A 14566-nucleotide genomic window follows, 5' to 3' on the forward strand; every position below is an offset into this window, starting at 1 on the left:
ATAATTAGTTTTATTGGGGCTACATGCAAACAGGCCTCAACAGCAACACGCAAACACAGAGACAATCATAGAGGTAATGTTCTTTTCTCTTCGAATGTACCTTGAGTGGACTGTACAATCAAGGATGGAAATTCACTGGCCAGATTTGCATGAGCAACCAATGCTTCTTCTATGGCGTCACCAGGAGCACTTTCAACAACTGAAATTAAAAGTATGAACTCTAAACCATAATTGAATTCCTGTCCCAGTTAATTTAGCCACTAAAGGGCATGATCGTTAGTATAATCAGTAGTTATCTAGATTCAAGATATCATCTTCTACTTCAGCTTCATAGTCCACACATATAGGTTTAGCATACGCTCCACGACCCCATTTATAAGGTCTATAGAACTATTCGGTATGAGCTCACACATAACACCTAGGCTCTTGGCACTCTACTGAGGGGTGTGGGTTTGTTAGAAATAGTGGTATTCTTATTTTCATGATCATATTATATGGAGTCAATCATCCAAGTCTTTACTAGGGTCCTTGTGTATATTTCACGCGAAATATCAAATAAGAAGTCTAAGAGGACTCATGGATTCATGATTCCTTCGTCCAAACACACCATTGGAACTTCTGTCCAAAAGAGTTATGGCTTTTATGATGTTAGTGCTGATGTAGCTAGAGAGTTGGTAAGTCTCACAATTGCAAACAATTGATGTCTATTATGTACAGGCAAAGACCAAGTCTTAAGTAGTCTTGTCACGATACAGAATATATGAGCAAGTCAGTCAAGTCTTTAATTAGTAGGTCCCTTTTGCGTGTGTATTCAAACTCAATGATCAAGTAAATGAATAGACCAAGATTACATAAGCATTAACTGTTAACTATATATATATATATATATATGAACAGTTTACTTTCTCTACATTGTACGTGTCCTTGTTTAACTAATTAAGTATGACCATGGCTGCTATTTCCTTTCTTTTGTGTTCATCAAACATGATCAAGTTTAATGCTGCTTGCAATCCAAGAGACGGGGAAGCTCTTATAAACTTCAAACGTAATCTCAAAGATCATTTCGATAGACTCTCGTCTTGGGTTGTTGGTAATGATTGCTGTGAATGGGAAGGAGTAACCTGCAAAAAACAAAATGGGTGTTGTTATGAAACTTGATAATCCTTGTTTCAACCTCTAATTTCACAATTGGGAACAATTGATGTCTAATACAGTATGTAATTATCTTTCTTTTCTCTTCGTGGTAATTATTGCCACGTTAACACCTTTGAACGACACATTCATTACCTTTGAGTGAATTCATTGACTAAGTCTTCGTGACAAGAATCTGTGAGTAAGTCGTAATGAAGTGAAGTATTTCAACAAAAAAAAAAAAAAAAGTCGTAATGAAGTGTTTAGTAGTAGGTCCCCTCTTGTGTATTTAATGATCAAACGAATCAACTCGTCTTTCAACACTTTCCTTGCTTTGTAGACAATTTCTTGTTTAACTAATTAAATCATGATGGAGCTTATAATTAGATTATTGATAATAGCTGCTATTTCCTTTCTGTTATCTTCATCAAACATGATCAAGTTTAATGATGCTTGCAATCCGAGAGAGAAAGAAGCTCTTATAAACTTCAAACATTATCTTAATAATGGTTCTTACTATGCACTCTCGTCTTGGGTTGGTAACGATTGCTGCAAATGGTATGGAGTGATTTGCAGAAACAAAACTGAAGGTGATGTTGTTCAACTTCAACTTCAAGATTTTGGGTTGAGTGGGGAACTGAATTCTTCTCTGTTGGAGTTGAAACATTTGTATCACTTAGACTTAAGTTATAACGATTTCAGAGGGATACATATACCAGCTTTCTTGGGTTCACTTCTGAATTTAAGATATCTTGATCTACGACATAACCGTTTTACTGGCAAGGTTCCTCCTCAACTAGGTAACCTTTTAAGTCTTTCTTATCTTGATTTGAGTGAGAATTATGAGTTGCAAGGGGAGATACCAAGAACCTTGGGAAATCTTTGCAACTTGGAGGTATTGGATTTGTCTATAAACAAACTTCATGGAGAGATATCATCAACATTATTTACAAATTCATCTAGATGTTCTGCAAGCAAATTGAGATCGTTATTGTTGGAAGATAATCTACTTTCTGGACGATTACCTGATGAGTTGGGAAGTCTTAAGAATCTGGAAGTACTGTATCTTAATGATAACTCATTTTCTGGTTCAATTCCTATGTCAATAGGAAGATTGTCATTGTTGAAAATCTTATATCTTAACTACAATAAGTTAAATGGGTTTTTGCCCGAAAGTGTTGGGCATCTCACGAATTTACTAGATTTGCAGATCTCCAATAACATGCTAGAAGGTGATGTAACAGAAGCTCACTTCGCCAATCTTAAGAAACTGAAATCTTTAGAGATCAATTCGATGGTTCTAAACTTGAGCCCTAACTGGGTTCCTCCTTTTCAAATTCAATATTTACTACTTCAAAATTGTTCAGTAGGACATCGATTTCCTGAATGGTTACAGACGCAAAAAGACCTCGAAGAACTAGACATATCAAATGCTGGAATATTTGGTTCAGTTCCTAGTTGGTTTTGGAACATGACTTCCAAATTAAATTCAGTAAATATATCACACAATCAACTTGAGGGGGACTTATCAAATGTTTTGAGAAGTACGGCGAGAGGACATTTTTACTTGAACTCAAACAAATTCACAGGTAACTTGCCACTTATATCATCTAATGTCAGTATACTTGATCTTTCCAAAAATTATCTTTCGGGGCCTATTTCTGTTTTACTATGTAATACGGCAGAAGAAAAGAATTCCTTACAAATTCTGGATCTTTCAGAAAATCAACTATCTGGAATGCTTCCCGATTGTTGGTCTTCGTGGAGATCTTTGGTTATGATAAGTTTCCAAAGCAACAACATAACAGGGAACATTTCAAGTACTATGGGCTTTCTTAGTGAACTTAAAATGTTGCATTTACAAAAAAATTCACTCAGTGGAGAACTGCCTTCCTCTTTGCAAAATTGTACCGAGTTGAGGGTAATCGATCTTGGTGAGAATAGACTCACAGGTGCAATACCAACATGGATTGGAGAAAGCCTTAAGGATGGGCTCAGAGTTCTCCGGTTACGTTCTAATAAGTTTCATGGTGAAATTCCTCAACAACTTTGTTACCTTATTATGATTCAAATATTGGATATGGGGTATAACAATCTGTCCGGATCAATTCCAAAATGCTTTAGCAATTTTAGTACACTGGCTTCAAACCAACACCCTAATTCTGGTGTTTATTTTGATTATGATCTACTTCTTCGGAAGAACATAGTAGACTTTGTGGCCAAAGGTAAAGAAATGGTGTATGGAGAAAGTTTGCTTGATCTTGTTGGTGGTATAGACCTCTCAAGTAACAATTTCTATGGTGAGATTCCTGAAGAACTAACGTACCTCTTTGGATTGCAAACGTTGAACTTAGCGAATAATAGTTTGACAGGAAGAATCCCAAATAGAATTGGTCTATTAAGTTCACTTGAATCGCTTGATTTGTCGCACAATAGACTATCGGGTTCAATCCCTCTAAGCATGGCAAACTTAAATTTTCTTAGTTACTTGAACTTGTCATATAACAACTTGTCAGGGAAAATTCCTTTAGGTACCCAACTGCAAAGTTTTCCCGAGTTGAGCTATATCGGAAACCGTGATCTCTGTGGTCTTCCACTCAATAAATGCGACGAAGATGGAGAACGTCAAAAAGCACCAAATGGTGACGGTGAAGGATCAATGGAGGACGATGAAGATGAAGATTGGATTGAGATGAAATGGTTTTATATGGGCCTACCATTAGGATATGTGGTAGGTTTTTGGTGTTTGTGGGGTGTTTTATTGGTTAACAAGTCTTGGAGGTATGCTTACTTTGGGTTTTTAGATGATATAATATACAAACTTTCTGGTCGTCCGAAGCAGAAGAAGAAATAGTAGTCTTGCACTGATGAGTTTTATCTTTAATGTAATAATAAACTTTGCTTTTTTGTAACTGAACAAGAAGACTTAGTGCCAAGTTTATAGTTATAATATATTTCTCCAGTTTATTTGTACCAAATTTCAAACCTCAAGAGAAAACGTATCTAGTCAGGATTCAGGAAATTCGTCAGAGCATGGTGAACTTACATTTTTTGAGTTACTTAAACTTGTCATATAATAATCTATCAGGGGAAATTCCATCAAGTACCAAGTTTAAACGGGTTAAGTTGTATGGAGAAACACACAGCGAAAGAGGAAGGATTTGCTTATGGGGGGTTTGTATTGTATTTATAGGGTATCATTCATGGAGATTTGAAGCTTTGTGCGGGAAACCAGAGTTGGAAGTTTTGAAGCGTTGAAATTCCCTACGAGTTATGAAAAGCCCCATGTCTTAGCAGATATCGATATTGTTCCCACTTTTGACACCTAGACCCAAACCCAATGGCTACCATTTTTAGGTTTTAGCAAATGCTCCACTAGCCCTCCCATAAGGTCTCAACAGGTACTAATTTAGAGCTCGCACATATAACCTAGGTGACACTTTACCAAGCGATGTGAGGCTATTACAAGTAATCCTATCGTTGTTTCAAACATAATATCAGTCATTCCTTATCGATTGGCTTCTTATATTTTGAAGTGAAATCAATCAATTTGCAGAGGGAAGCATGCTTAAAATCAAATTGGATGAGTTTGTTCATATGTTAGCATAAATATCAGTCAATCTTTATCTCTCTATATATCTATCTATTTCTCTAAACAAGCAGGATTAATATATGATTTATGTTGTTTGAATCAGGATTAAGATAGGATTAAAATTAGGTCAATAAACAGAAAACTTGAAGGAAGAAAAGAAGGTTAAATGACACTCACCAGGAATATGAGTATCCCCGAATTGAAAGTTGAACCAAATCGTTGAGAGAGAAAAATGAAGATTTAGGATACAACTTTGCTGATCAACCCAACGAAACCTTGAGATAGAAAGTTCAAAATCAAACCCTCACTTGAAATCCTTGAGAGGAAATGGAGATCAAAACCCTAGACCTAGTTGCTATCGGCTCCTCCGTTGAAAAAAAAACCTTGCCGCTATCAATTGACGGAAATCAGTGTTGGTTAAAACCCTAAAACAAAACCTTGCCAGAAAAAGTGGATATGAGATGCGGTTAGGGCTTTACTTTATTATGAGGGCCTCTTTCTTCATCAGCCGTCCGTCATAAACAGATCCACTTCTGGCGCGTAGAAGTAGTGGCGCCATTATTTTGGTTTTGTAACGGATGTTACTTTAGGAAGCCGTCACATAGACCTAAATTTTTTTGAACTGTTCAGTGTGCCTCGAACCTTTGGCCTCTAGGTGGAAGATTATACCTCTTACCACTACAACCAAGGGTTGTTGGCATAGACCCAAATTTCGGCACCAATTGAATTTGGTTTTTTATAACGGCTGGAGTCGACAAAAACCGTTATAATACCATGGTTACGACGGGAGACATGGCAGCTCTGTGTTTTTCCTTTTTGTGACGGTTTTATGTGTGAGCCGTTACAAATACATTTTTTGCGACGTCTTTCTCCAAGCCGTCATAACTATACCGTCACAAAAAGTCCGTTTTTGTGTAGTGGCTAGACAGAGAAGCTCTTATAAACTTCAAACATAATCTTAATGATTCTTAAATCAATACAATCTCGTCTTGGGTTGTTTGTAATGATTGCTGCAAATGGAATGGAGTAATCTGCAAAAAGCAAAATGGTGTTGTTGATGTTTTCGATAAACTCTCGTCTTGGGTTGGTAACGATTACTGCAAAGGGGAAGGAGTAATATGCAATACAGCAATAACAAAACTGAACGTGATGTTGTTCAACTTCAAGATTTTGGGTTGAGTGGCGAAATGAATTCTTCTCTGTTGGAGTTGAAATATTTGTATCACTTAGACTTAAGTGCAAACCATTTCATGGTGATACCAGCTTTCTTGGGTTCACTTCAGAATTTAAGATATCTTGATCTATTAGGTAACTCTTTGACTGGAAAGGTTCCTCCTCAGGTGGGTAACCCTTCAAGTCTTTGATCTTGATCTTTCCGAGAACCTACTGGAAAGGTTTCTCCTCAGCTAGGTAACCTTTCACGTCTTTATTATCTTGATTTGAGTTTTAATAAGTTGGAAGGAGAGATATCAATAACCTTGGGTAATCTTTGCAACTTGGAGGTATTAGATTTGTCTGAAAACAAGCTTCAAGGAGAGATATCATCAATATTATTTACAAATTCATCTACATGTTCTAGGTATGAAACTTTGAGTTGCAATCTGATTTAAATTATCGCAATCATTTCTTTTCAGAGATACGGACCAGTTTTTTTTTTTTTTTGAACCATTGGAAACATATCCATTCATAAGTGATAAAATCACGATTTACATGGACGATAATTGTTATTTCTCTCCTATGAAAACTTCACGAGAGTTGCATACCTTTAAATGCACAAGTGCCTCATGAAGGGAAATAAATTAGACTAGACACAGACACAAAGGATCCTAAAGATCCGAGAAAAGAACCCCCGAAGGATTGACAATAGGACCCTAAAGATCCGACTAAAAAGACCCTGAAGGCCGACTAAAGAAAATAAAGAAAATTCCAGTACTAAGACAAATAAAAAAAGAAAGAACCGCCGATGCTATCATCCGGAAGACCGCTTTCAACACCGGAAAACCGCCTTCATCGCCGGAAAACCGCCGCCATCACCGGATAACCGCCGCCACCATAGAAAAACCGCCGCCACTGCAAACACCCACCGTCCCGACGAAGAGGCCACTCTGTGTCATGACAAAACCGCCATCTTCTCTTCCCAGTAGCATGCCCCCACCATCACCACAATACACCATGAAAACCCTCCACCACTACCATTAGTCACAATCCCATTCTTCACCACCACACCACCCCCACACCACCACACTACCACCATCACTCAACACCCCTCAGAATTCACGCCACCACCACAACACCTACTTAAAAAACCAACAAGTCTTGTCCAAAAACCAGTCGCACCACCACCACATCACCCCCATCATCAAACCAACACCATCACTAAACTCCACCGCATAAACCACATCACCACCACATCCCACCACTAAAGACCACCAAATCTTTCCGTCCAACCCATTTGCACCACCACCACCACCATCACAAACGGTTAACTGTATAAGAGAGAGAGGAGAGAAAGAGGAAGAGAGATGCTATAAAAGAACCATAAAAGATTCCGGCGAAGGGTTCTCCCTTCGCCGGAGAAATCGACTAGATCTGTGTAGGGGACGATATTTGGGAGAAAATATCTAGATATGCTTTATAATAAATTTAGACATATAGTAATATATTTAACTATATTATAATTTGGAGATGTACGGGCTAGAAGCCCGTACAGAGCTCCTTCAACTCTTACAACTTACTTTATAAGTTCTTCAATTCAATATCTAATTTGCTTCTCTTGTGATTCCTATGCTTCATGTCCTTCATACCCACATCTTACCTCTATTTATACTAAAGATAGTTACAAAGAGTTAATATAATTTTTAGACTAATCTTTTAGTCAAACTTCTCTAGACTATTCTTCTCTAGATATTTCTACTTTAGAAAAGACTCCATCTAAATATTTCTCCCAATACAAAGAGTTACATAGGAAATTACAAATTACTAATTTCCAACACCCCTTCTTAATTTGTAATTTTTATCGAGTCCTTGAATTTGTGAAAATTCTTGTAGCACCATTTTCTGCAATAATCTTCTTTGGATGATGGGTTTCTCCTTCTGATTTCAATTCAGACCAAAAATATTAACTCAATTTTGTTTGCATTTGCTCGCTATAGCTGGAAGCATATTTTTAAATGAGCAATGAGACTTTTGTAATATCTTACTTAGGACATCCTTGAAGGAAATGAGAATCACTATTTTTTCTCCATAATCTTCATAAAAAGAATTAATCCCACTTTTCGTTTCCCAACTGGTGTGCTCAAACGACAACTTTGGTCGTATTTTCGTGCAGATGCTTTACTTTTTATATGTTGACACGAGCTTGATCAATTTTAGATTCAGAGGCTCTTCACAACCTATTGAACTTGATCACTTGGATTCAGAGGTTCTGAATTTAATTGTTATAACTCAACCCTGCTTTTTGGGTCTTCTTTTGGTTGATATTTTTTGTTAATTTTTCTGTCTCTCTTTCTTAAGAGATTCTCTCATTCACACCACCAGGTGGACAAACCCTTTCTTTGGGTAGTCACTTTTTTTCTTGCTCTCTCTTTGTTTCTTTTTTCTTCTTTGTGGGAATACCGTACATTAAGTTTTTTTGTTTGCCAGTAGTGAGGAATTCATCGCCTTTTTTCCGTTGTATTTTTCTTCTTCTTTCTTCCTTTCTAATATGGAGATACACCAACACCCATTTTTCAATTTCCAATTAACCTTGGATGAATATTTGTGTAGGACTCAAAATTGAACCTTCGGCTCTAATACCACTTGTAGGGGACGATATTTGGGAGAAAATATCTAGATATGCTTTATAATAAATTTAGACATATAGTAATATATTTAACTATATTATAATTTGGAGATGTACGGGCTAGATGCCCGTACAGAGCTCCTTCAACTCTTACAACTTACTTTATAAGTTCTTCAATTCAATATCTAATTTGCTTCTCTTGTGATTCCTATGCTTCATGTCCTTCATACCTACATCTTACCTCTATTTATACTAAAGATAAGGCATACTAGTAAAGACTAGAAAATTCCACATTGAGACTTACAAAGAGTTAATATAATTTTTAGACTAATCTTTTAGTCAAACTTCTCTAGACTATTCTTCTCTAGATATTTCTACTTTAGAAAAGACTCCATCTAAATATTTCTCCCAATACAAAGAGTTACATAGGAAATTACAAATTACTAATTTCCAACAATCTGAACGGTTTTCCTTTAGAAACTAGATGGAGAGGAGAGAGACCGTACAATTGGACCAGTTATCTCTACCATTCCACAACAACTATCCAGATTTCAGTTCAACATGATTAGCGGATAAAAAAGTTAGATAACTGATTGGTATTAAAAAGAGATAATCAAGTTTTGCAGATACTCATTCAACTGAAGCTAATCCAACTTAAACCTCTGGATATGCTCTATCGCACTATACATATTTAATTCAGATCTGTATTTTCCTGTTTTCTATAAATTGCCTTTTTCTTGGTTTCTATTTATATGTATCGACTTGTTTTCTCATGTTCTGTATGTTATTCGTGTTTCCTCGGTGATATAATTGAAAGAAGTTGAGTCAAGATACCCTACAAAGTAGGGATTGAGTTGTATTTATACTAAATCAATGATAGACTCAATTACAATTCTAACCTCAACAACACTCTCAAATACTCTCAAATACATTTACTCATACACACACTCTCTTTATCTTAATACCCCCCCTCAAGCCGATCGTCCATTAGTGAGAGAGAGCTTGAACTTCAATTCATTGAACCGAGAGGTGGAGAGACCTTTAGTGAAGATATCAGCAATTTGAGAGCTACTTGGTGTATATTGCACTTTTAATTTACCTTGGCTAACCCTTTCTCTCACAAAATGGAAGTCAATAGCAGCATGTCGAGTTCTAGAATGCAGAATTGGATTAGCAGCAAGATAGGTGGTGCTAATGTTGTCACAGAACACCACTGGAGCAGAAGAAACAGGAATCCCAAGCTCAGCCAAGAAGTTTTGTAACCAAATTAAGTCTGCACTTGTGTGAGAGACAGCTCTATATTCTGCCTCTGTTGATGAACGAGCTACTGTTGATTGAGTCTTTGATGCCCAAAGGATCAAATTAGGACCAAGGAAGACACAAGAACCAGATGTTGATCTTCTGTCATCAGGAAAACCAGCCCAATCTGCATCTGAAAAACCAATAATAGGAGATTCCAAAGATCTTCTAATGCATATCCCCTCATCAATTGAACCTTTTAAGTATCTCAAAATTCTTTTGGCCGCTGAAAAATGGATTGTTGTTGGGGACTTCATGAACTTAGACACTTGATTGACTGCATAGGCAATGTCTGGTCGAGTGAGTGTGAGGTATTGGAGTGCTCCCACTAAACTCCTGAACACATGTGGATTTGGTAATGGATCTCCATCATTCTTGGACAATTTGGTTCCTGTTGGAACTGGAGTAGTAGTAGGTTTTGAATTTTGTAGACCAAACTTTTGAAGAAGATCATTAGTGTATTTCTTCTGTGTGAGGAGTAGAGAGTCTGAAGTTCGAAAAGCTTCCATTCCTAGGAAGAAATTGAGGTCTCCCATATCCGTCATATCAAACACATTTTTGAGTTTTTGAATTACAGAGTTCAATGTAAGAGAGGAAGAACTAGTGATAATAATATCATCAACATATAAAAGTAATATAATGAGATCACTAGATGTTTTAAAATAGAACATGGAGGGGTCTGAGATAGAGTGTTGAAACCCTAATTTGAGCAGAAATGAGTTGAATCTCTGATGCCAAGCACGAGGTGCTTGCTTAAGGCCATAAAGAGCTTTATTCAATTTGCACACATAATCTAGAAATTGAGAGTTAACAAACCCTTGTGGTTGACTCATGAATACTAGTTCACTTAACTTACCATTCAGAAAGGCATTCTTCACATCTAATTGACGAATTGACCAATTACCTGAAACAGCCAAAGAAAGAACAACTCGAATGGTAGCAGGACGAACAACTGGACTATACGTTTCCTCATAATCAACACCATGTTGCTGTGTAAATCCTCGAGCCACTAACCTAGCCTTATAGCGCTCTATTGAACCATCTGCTCTCTGTTTTACTTTATAAATCCACTTACAGTCAACTAGGTTCATAGAGGAATCTCTTGGAACAAGGACCCATGTATCGTTCTTCTGTAGGGCTTTAATTTCATCAGTCATGGCCTGTTGCCAGTGTGGATACTTAATTGCTTGAGTAAAGGTTGAGGGTTCAAATAGGCTGTCGTCTCTGCTTGCAGAATCAGAGGTAGTGGTTATTAGAATTTTCGGTTTTCGAGTGCCATCTCTGCTTCGAGTGATCATTGGATGTTTAGAAGTGGTGGTAGTGGAGGGTAGAGGTAATGGAGGTGGTTGGTGAACTGGTTGATCAGAGGGAGCAGCCTCTGTTTCCGCTGAGACATGAGAAACAGAAGAGGTAACAGGCAAAGTGGTGGGAGACAAAGGAGGACGATGATGCAGATGAGGGACCACAGAGTCTGACGGTATTAATGAATCAGCAGTAGAAGGGAGAAGTGGTGGGTCGCGTGGACTCACAACTGTACGTTGGCAGTTTGTGAGGACCACTGCTGAGTTGGATGGTGGAGGAGAAACGCGTGGTCCAGAAACAAGGAATGGTTGAGATGAAGTATCATGAACGGTCCGATTAAGACGTGGTCCAGAAGGATCCAACGATGGAGATGGAAAGGAGTGAACGGTCGGATTAGAAGAAGGTGAAGCTATAGACCAAGAGAGGGAAACAGGAGAAGGAAAATTAGGGTTTATAAAATTTGAATTTGGGGAAGAAGAAGAAGAAAAGGGGAAACAGAGCTCATCGAAAATTACATGTCGTGAGATGTAGACACGAGATGATGTTTCATCCAAACATCGATACCCCTTGTGTTGAGTACTGTAACCAATAAAAATGCACGGTTTTGATTTCGAATCAAGTTTATTCGATCGATATGGAGAGAGAAGGGGATAACAACGACATCCGAAGGATCGAAGTAGTGTGTAATCTGGTTTGGAATTGAATAGCTTTTCAAAGGGTGATAGACCATTAAGCACTGAAGATGGTAATCGATTTATAGTAAACATGGCTGTTTGAAAGGCATCAGGCCAGAATTTTAGTGGAACAGAGGCTTGATGTAAGAGAGAGATTCCAGTCTCAACAAGATGACGAATCTTTCGCTCTGCCACCCCATTCTGTTGAGGGGTGTGAGGACAAGTGCACCGATGAATAATGCCATGTTGAGAGAGGAAATTGGACAAATCATGATTTATATACTCTCCTCCACCATCAGATTGAAATATTTTAATGGGATAGTTGAATTGTTTTTCCACCATTGCTTTGAATTGTTTAAAAACTTTCGAAACTTCTGATTTGTGACGTAGAAAGTAAAGCCATGTATAACGAGTAAAGTCATCAATGAGTAAAAGTACAAATCGAAAACCACTGTTAGAAATTTCAGGTGAAGGCCCCCATAGATCAGAATGAATAAGTTCATTAGGATTAGATGATAAATGAGTTACAGGATAAAAGGGAAAACGATGATGTTTCCCTGAAATACAGTCAACACATTTAAAATCTTTGATTACAGTGGTACTTAATGGTAAAAGGTTTTGATTAACTAGATGCTTGAAGCTTTGAAGATTAACATGAGCTAAACGACGATGCCAAATCTCTGGAGATGCTTTGGAACCAGGAGTTAGGGATTGAGCAAAGTAAGATTGAGGTGACTTTGAAGCTGAAGCAGGAGAGAGACGAAAAAGGCCATCACTAATCGTGCCGGCGAGAAGTATCTTCTTTGTGAGAAGATCCTGAACAAAGAAGCCATGTTTATGAAAAACCACAAGACAGTTTAGATCATGAAGGAGACGAGAGATTGAAATGAGATTTTTCTTAAATGATGGAACAAACAGAGTATTCTTAAGAACAACATTAGTGAAAGGAAGAAGAACATTACCAACTCCACTAACAGAGGCCGATTGACCATTCCCCACCATAACACTCTCTGGTGGAATCGATTCTGATCGAGAAGCCAATGAAACAGTATCTGCAGCTATGTGAGAAGTTGCCCCTGAGTCCACATACCAGTGGGGGTCAGCATTGATGGAATCGATTCCAAGTGCAGCAAATGATTGATTGAGTTCTTGAGGACGAAGTAGGTGATAGCATTGACGAGCAGAGTGTCCAATACGACCACAATATTGACAAGTTAATGGACCTCGATCAGGAGGAGGACCAAGAACAGAGGTTCGAGAGTAACCTCCTCTGTTCGAGTTTCTCCCACGACCCCCAAACCTATTTGAGCCTCTGCCTCTGTTATTTCGAGAGTAAGAAGAATTATAGGACCGAACAGAGGTTTGAACAGAGGGTGAAATAGGGGTTTGAACAGAAGAATAAAGGGCTGTGGGTTGGTGAGTATTGGAGTTAAGCATTTGAAGACGACATTCATGAGTGAGGAGAAGAGAGTTGAGCTCAGAATAAGATGGGGGAATGGTACGAGTTGTGATAGATGTAATTAGGCCTTCAAAGTCTGGTCCTAGACCAGCAAGAACAAGAAGAACAAGTTCATCATTAGAGACAGGATGTCCAATAGCAGCTAAGGAATCTGATATGGTTTTGATTCGAAGAAGATAATCAGAGACAGAGAGGTTTCCTTTCTTTGTTGTTTGAAGCTGCAATTTAAGATTCATCAGCCTGGCTGAGTTGAGAGAGGAGAAGGATCTTTCAAGAGCATCCCACACAGCTCTAGATGAAGTTAGACCAAGAACCTGAGAGAGAACTGGTTCTGTAAGTGTAGCATTCAGCCAGGACAATAACATTTGATCCACCCTATACCAATAAACAAAGTCTGGGTTAGGAAGAGGAGTTGAAGAATCAGGAGAAGGAATAGTTTCAGGTGGTGGTGGAAAAGTGCCATTAACAAACTTAAATAAGTCCTGTGAGTGAAGGATTGGTAGTAGTTGACTCCTCCAAAGAAGATAGTTAGTATTATCGAGTCTAATGGAGACAAGATGAGAGATGTTTGTGAGGGAGGGAAAGGTAGTCATGGAAGAAGAAGAGGACTGAGATTGAGAAGGAGAAGAGAAAGGAGGTGGAGATGTGATTTGAGTAGGAATTTCAGCCATGGTGGATATTGAGGATGAAGAAGAAGATGAAGACAGTGGCTGTTGGAGGAGGAGGAGGAAGAAGAAGACGGCACTGAAAACAAAAAAAAAAATTCTAAGTATTGGTAGCTCTTGATACCATGAAAGAAGTTGAGTCAAGATACCCTACAAAGTAGGGATTGAGTTGTATTTATACTAAATCAATGATAGACTCAATTACAATTCTAACCTCAACAACACTCTCAAATACTCTCAAATACATTTACTCATACACACACTCTCTTTATCTTAATAATAATGTCTTTAGGATGGTAGATCTTTTGTATCTTAGACGATTTGAGGTCATTCATTTGTAAACCCTTTCGGATCATGGGTATGTAGTTGGTGCTCATTTGGGGGATTTCGACGTAATTTGTAAGCAGCCCAAACTACTTGTTCCACCATTATAATATGGTAAGCTTAAAATAGAAGAGATAGTGTTCTGATTTATAGTCTCTTTTCTTGCATATTTTGATGCTTCTTTTTACTGAACATTTTTTCAGACTCTCAGAGTACAAGGTTAAAAACCAAAGCTCATATTTGTATGCATTTTTTTTATTTCACCTTATACAAATTCTGACACCCGTGCTTGTGTGTATTCTCTATTAGTTAGATTGAAGTTTGAACTTGAAAAACGGA

General features: G+C 37.8%; 1 protein-coding gene across 1 annotated transcript in view; it reads left to right on the forward strand.

Moving 5' to 3' along the window:
* The window catches only part of LOC147535305 (receptor-like protein EIX2), a 45073-nt gene extending 40666 nt beyond the window's left edge, over positions 1–4407 (forward strand). Inside the window, exons 2-3 of the mRNA XM_086651160.1 lie at positions 1339–3912; positions 4076–4407. Of these exons, the coding sequence (XP_086507286.1) occupies positions 1499–3912; positions 4076–4208 (2547 nt within the window). The 5' untranslated portion in view covers positions 1339–1498 and the 3' untranslated portion in view covers positions 4209–4407. The remainder of the gene's footprint in view (positions 1–1338; positions 3913–4075) is intronic.
* Positions 4408–14566: the final 10159 nt, after the last annotated feature.

This window comes from Eschscholzia californica, unplaced genomic scaffold, assembly GCF_041429995.1.
Source record: "Eschscholzia californica isolate CP2 unplaced genomic scaffold, dmEscCali1.0.p SCAF_6, whole genome shotgun sequence".
Taxonomy (NCBI): domain Eukaryota; kingdom Viridiplantae; phylum Streptophyta; class Magnoliopsida; order Ranunculales; family Papaveraceae; genus Eschscholzia; species Eschscholzia californica.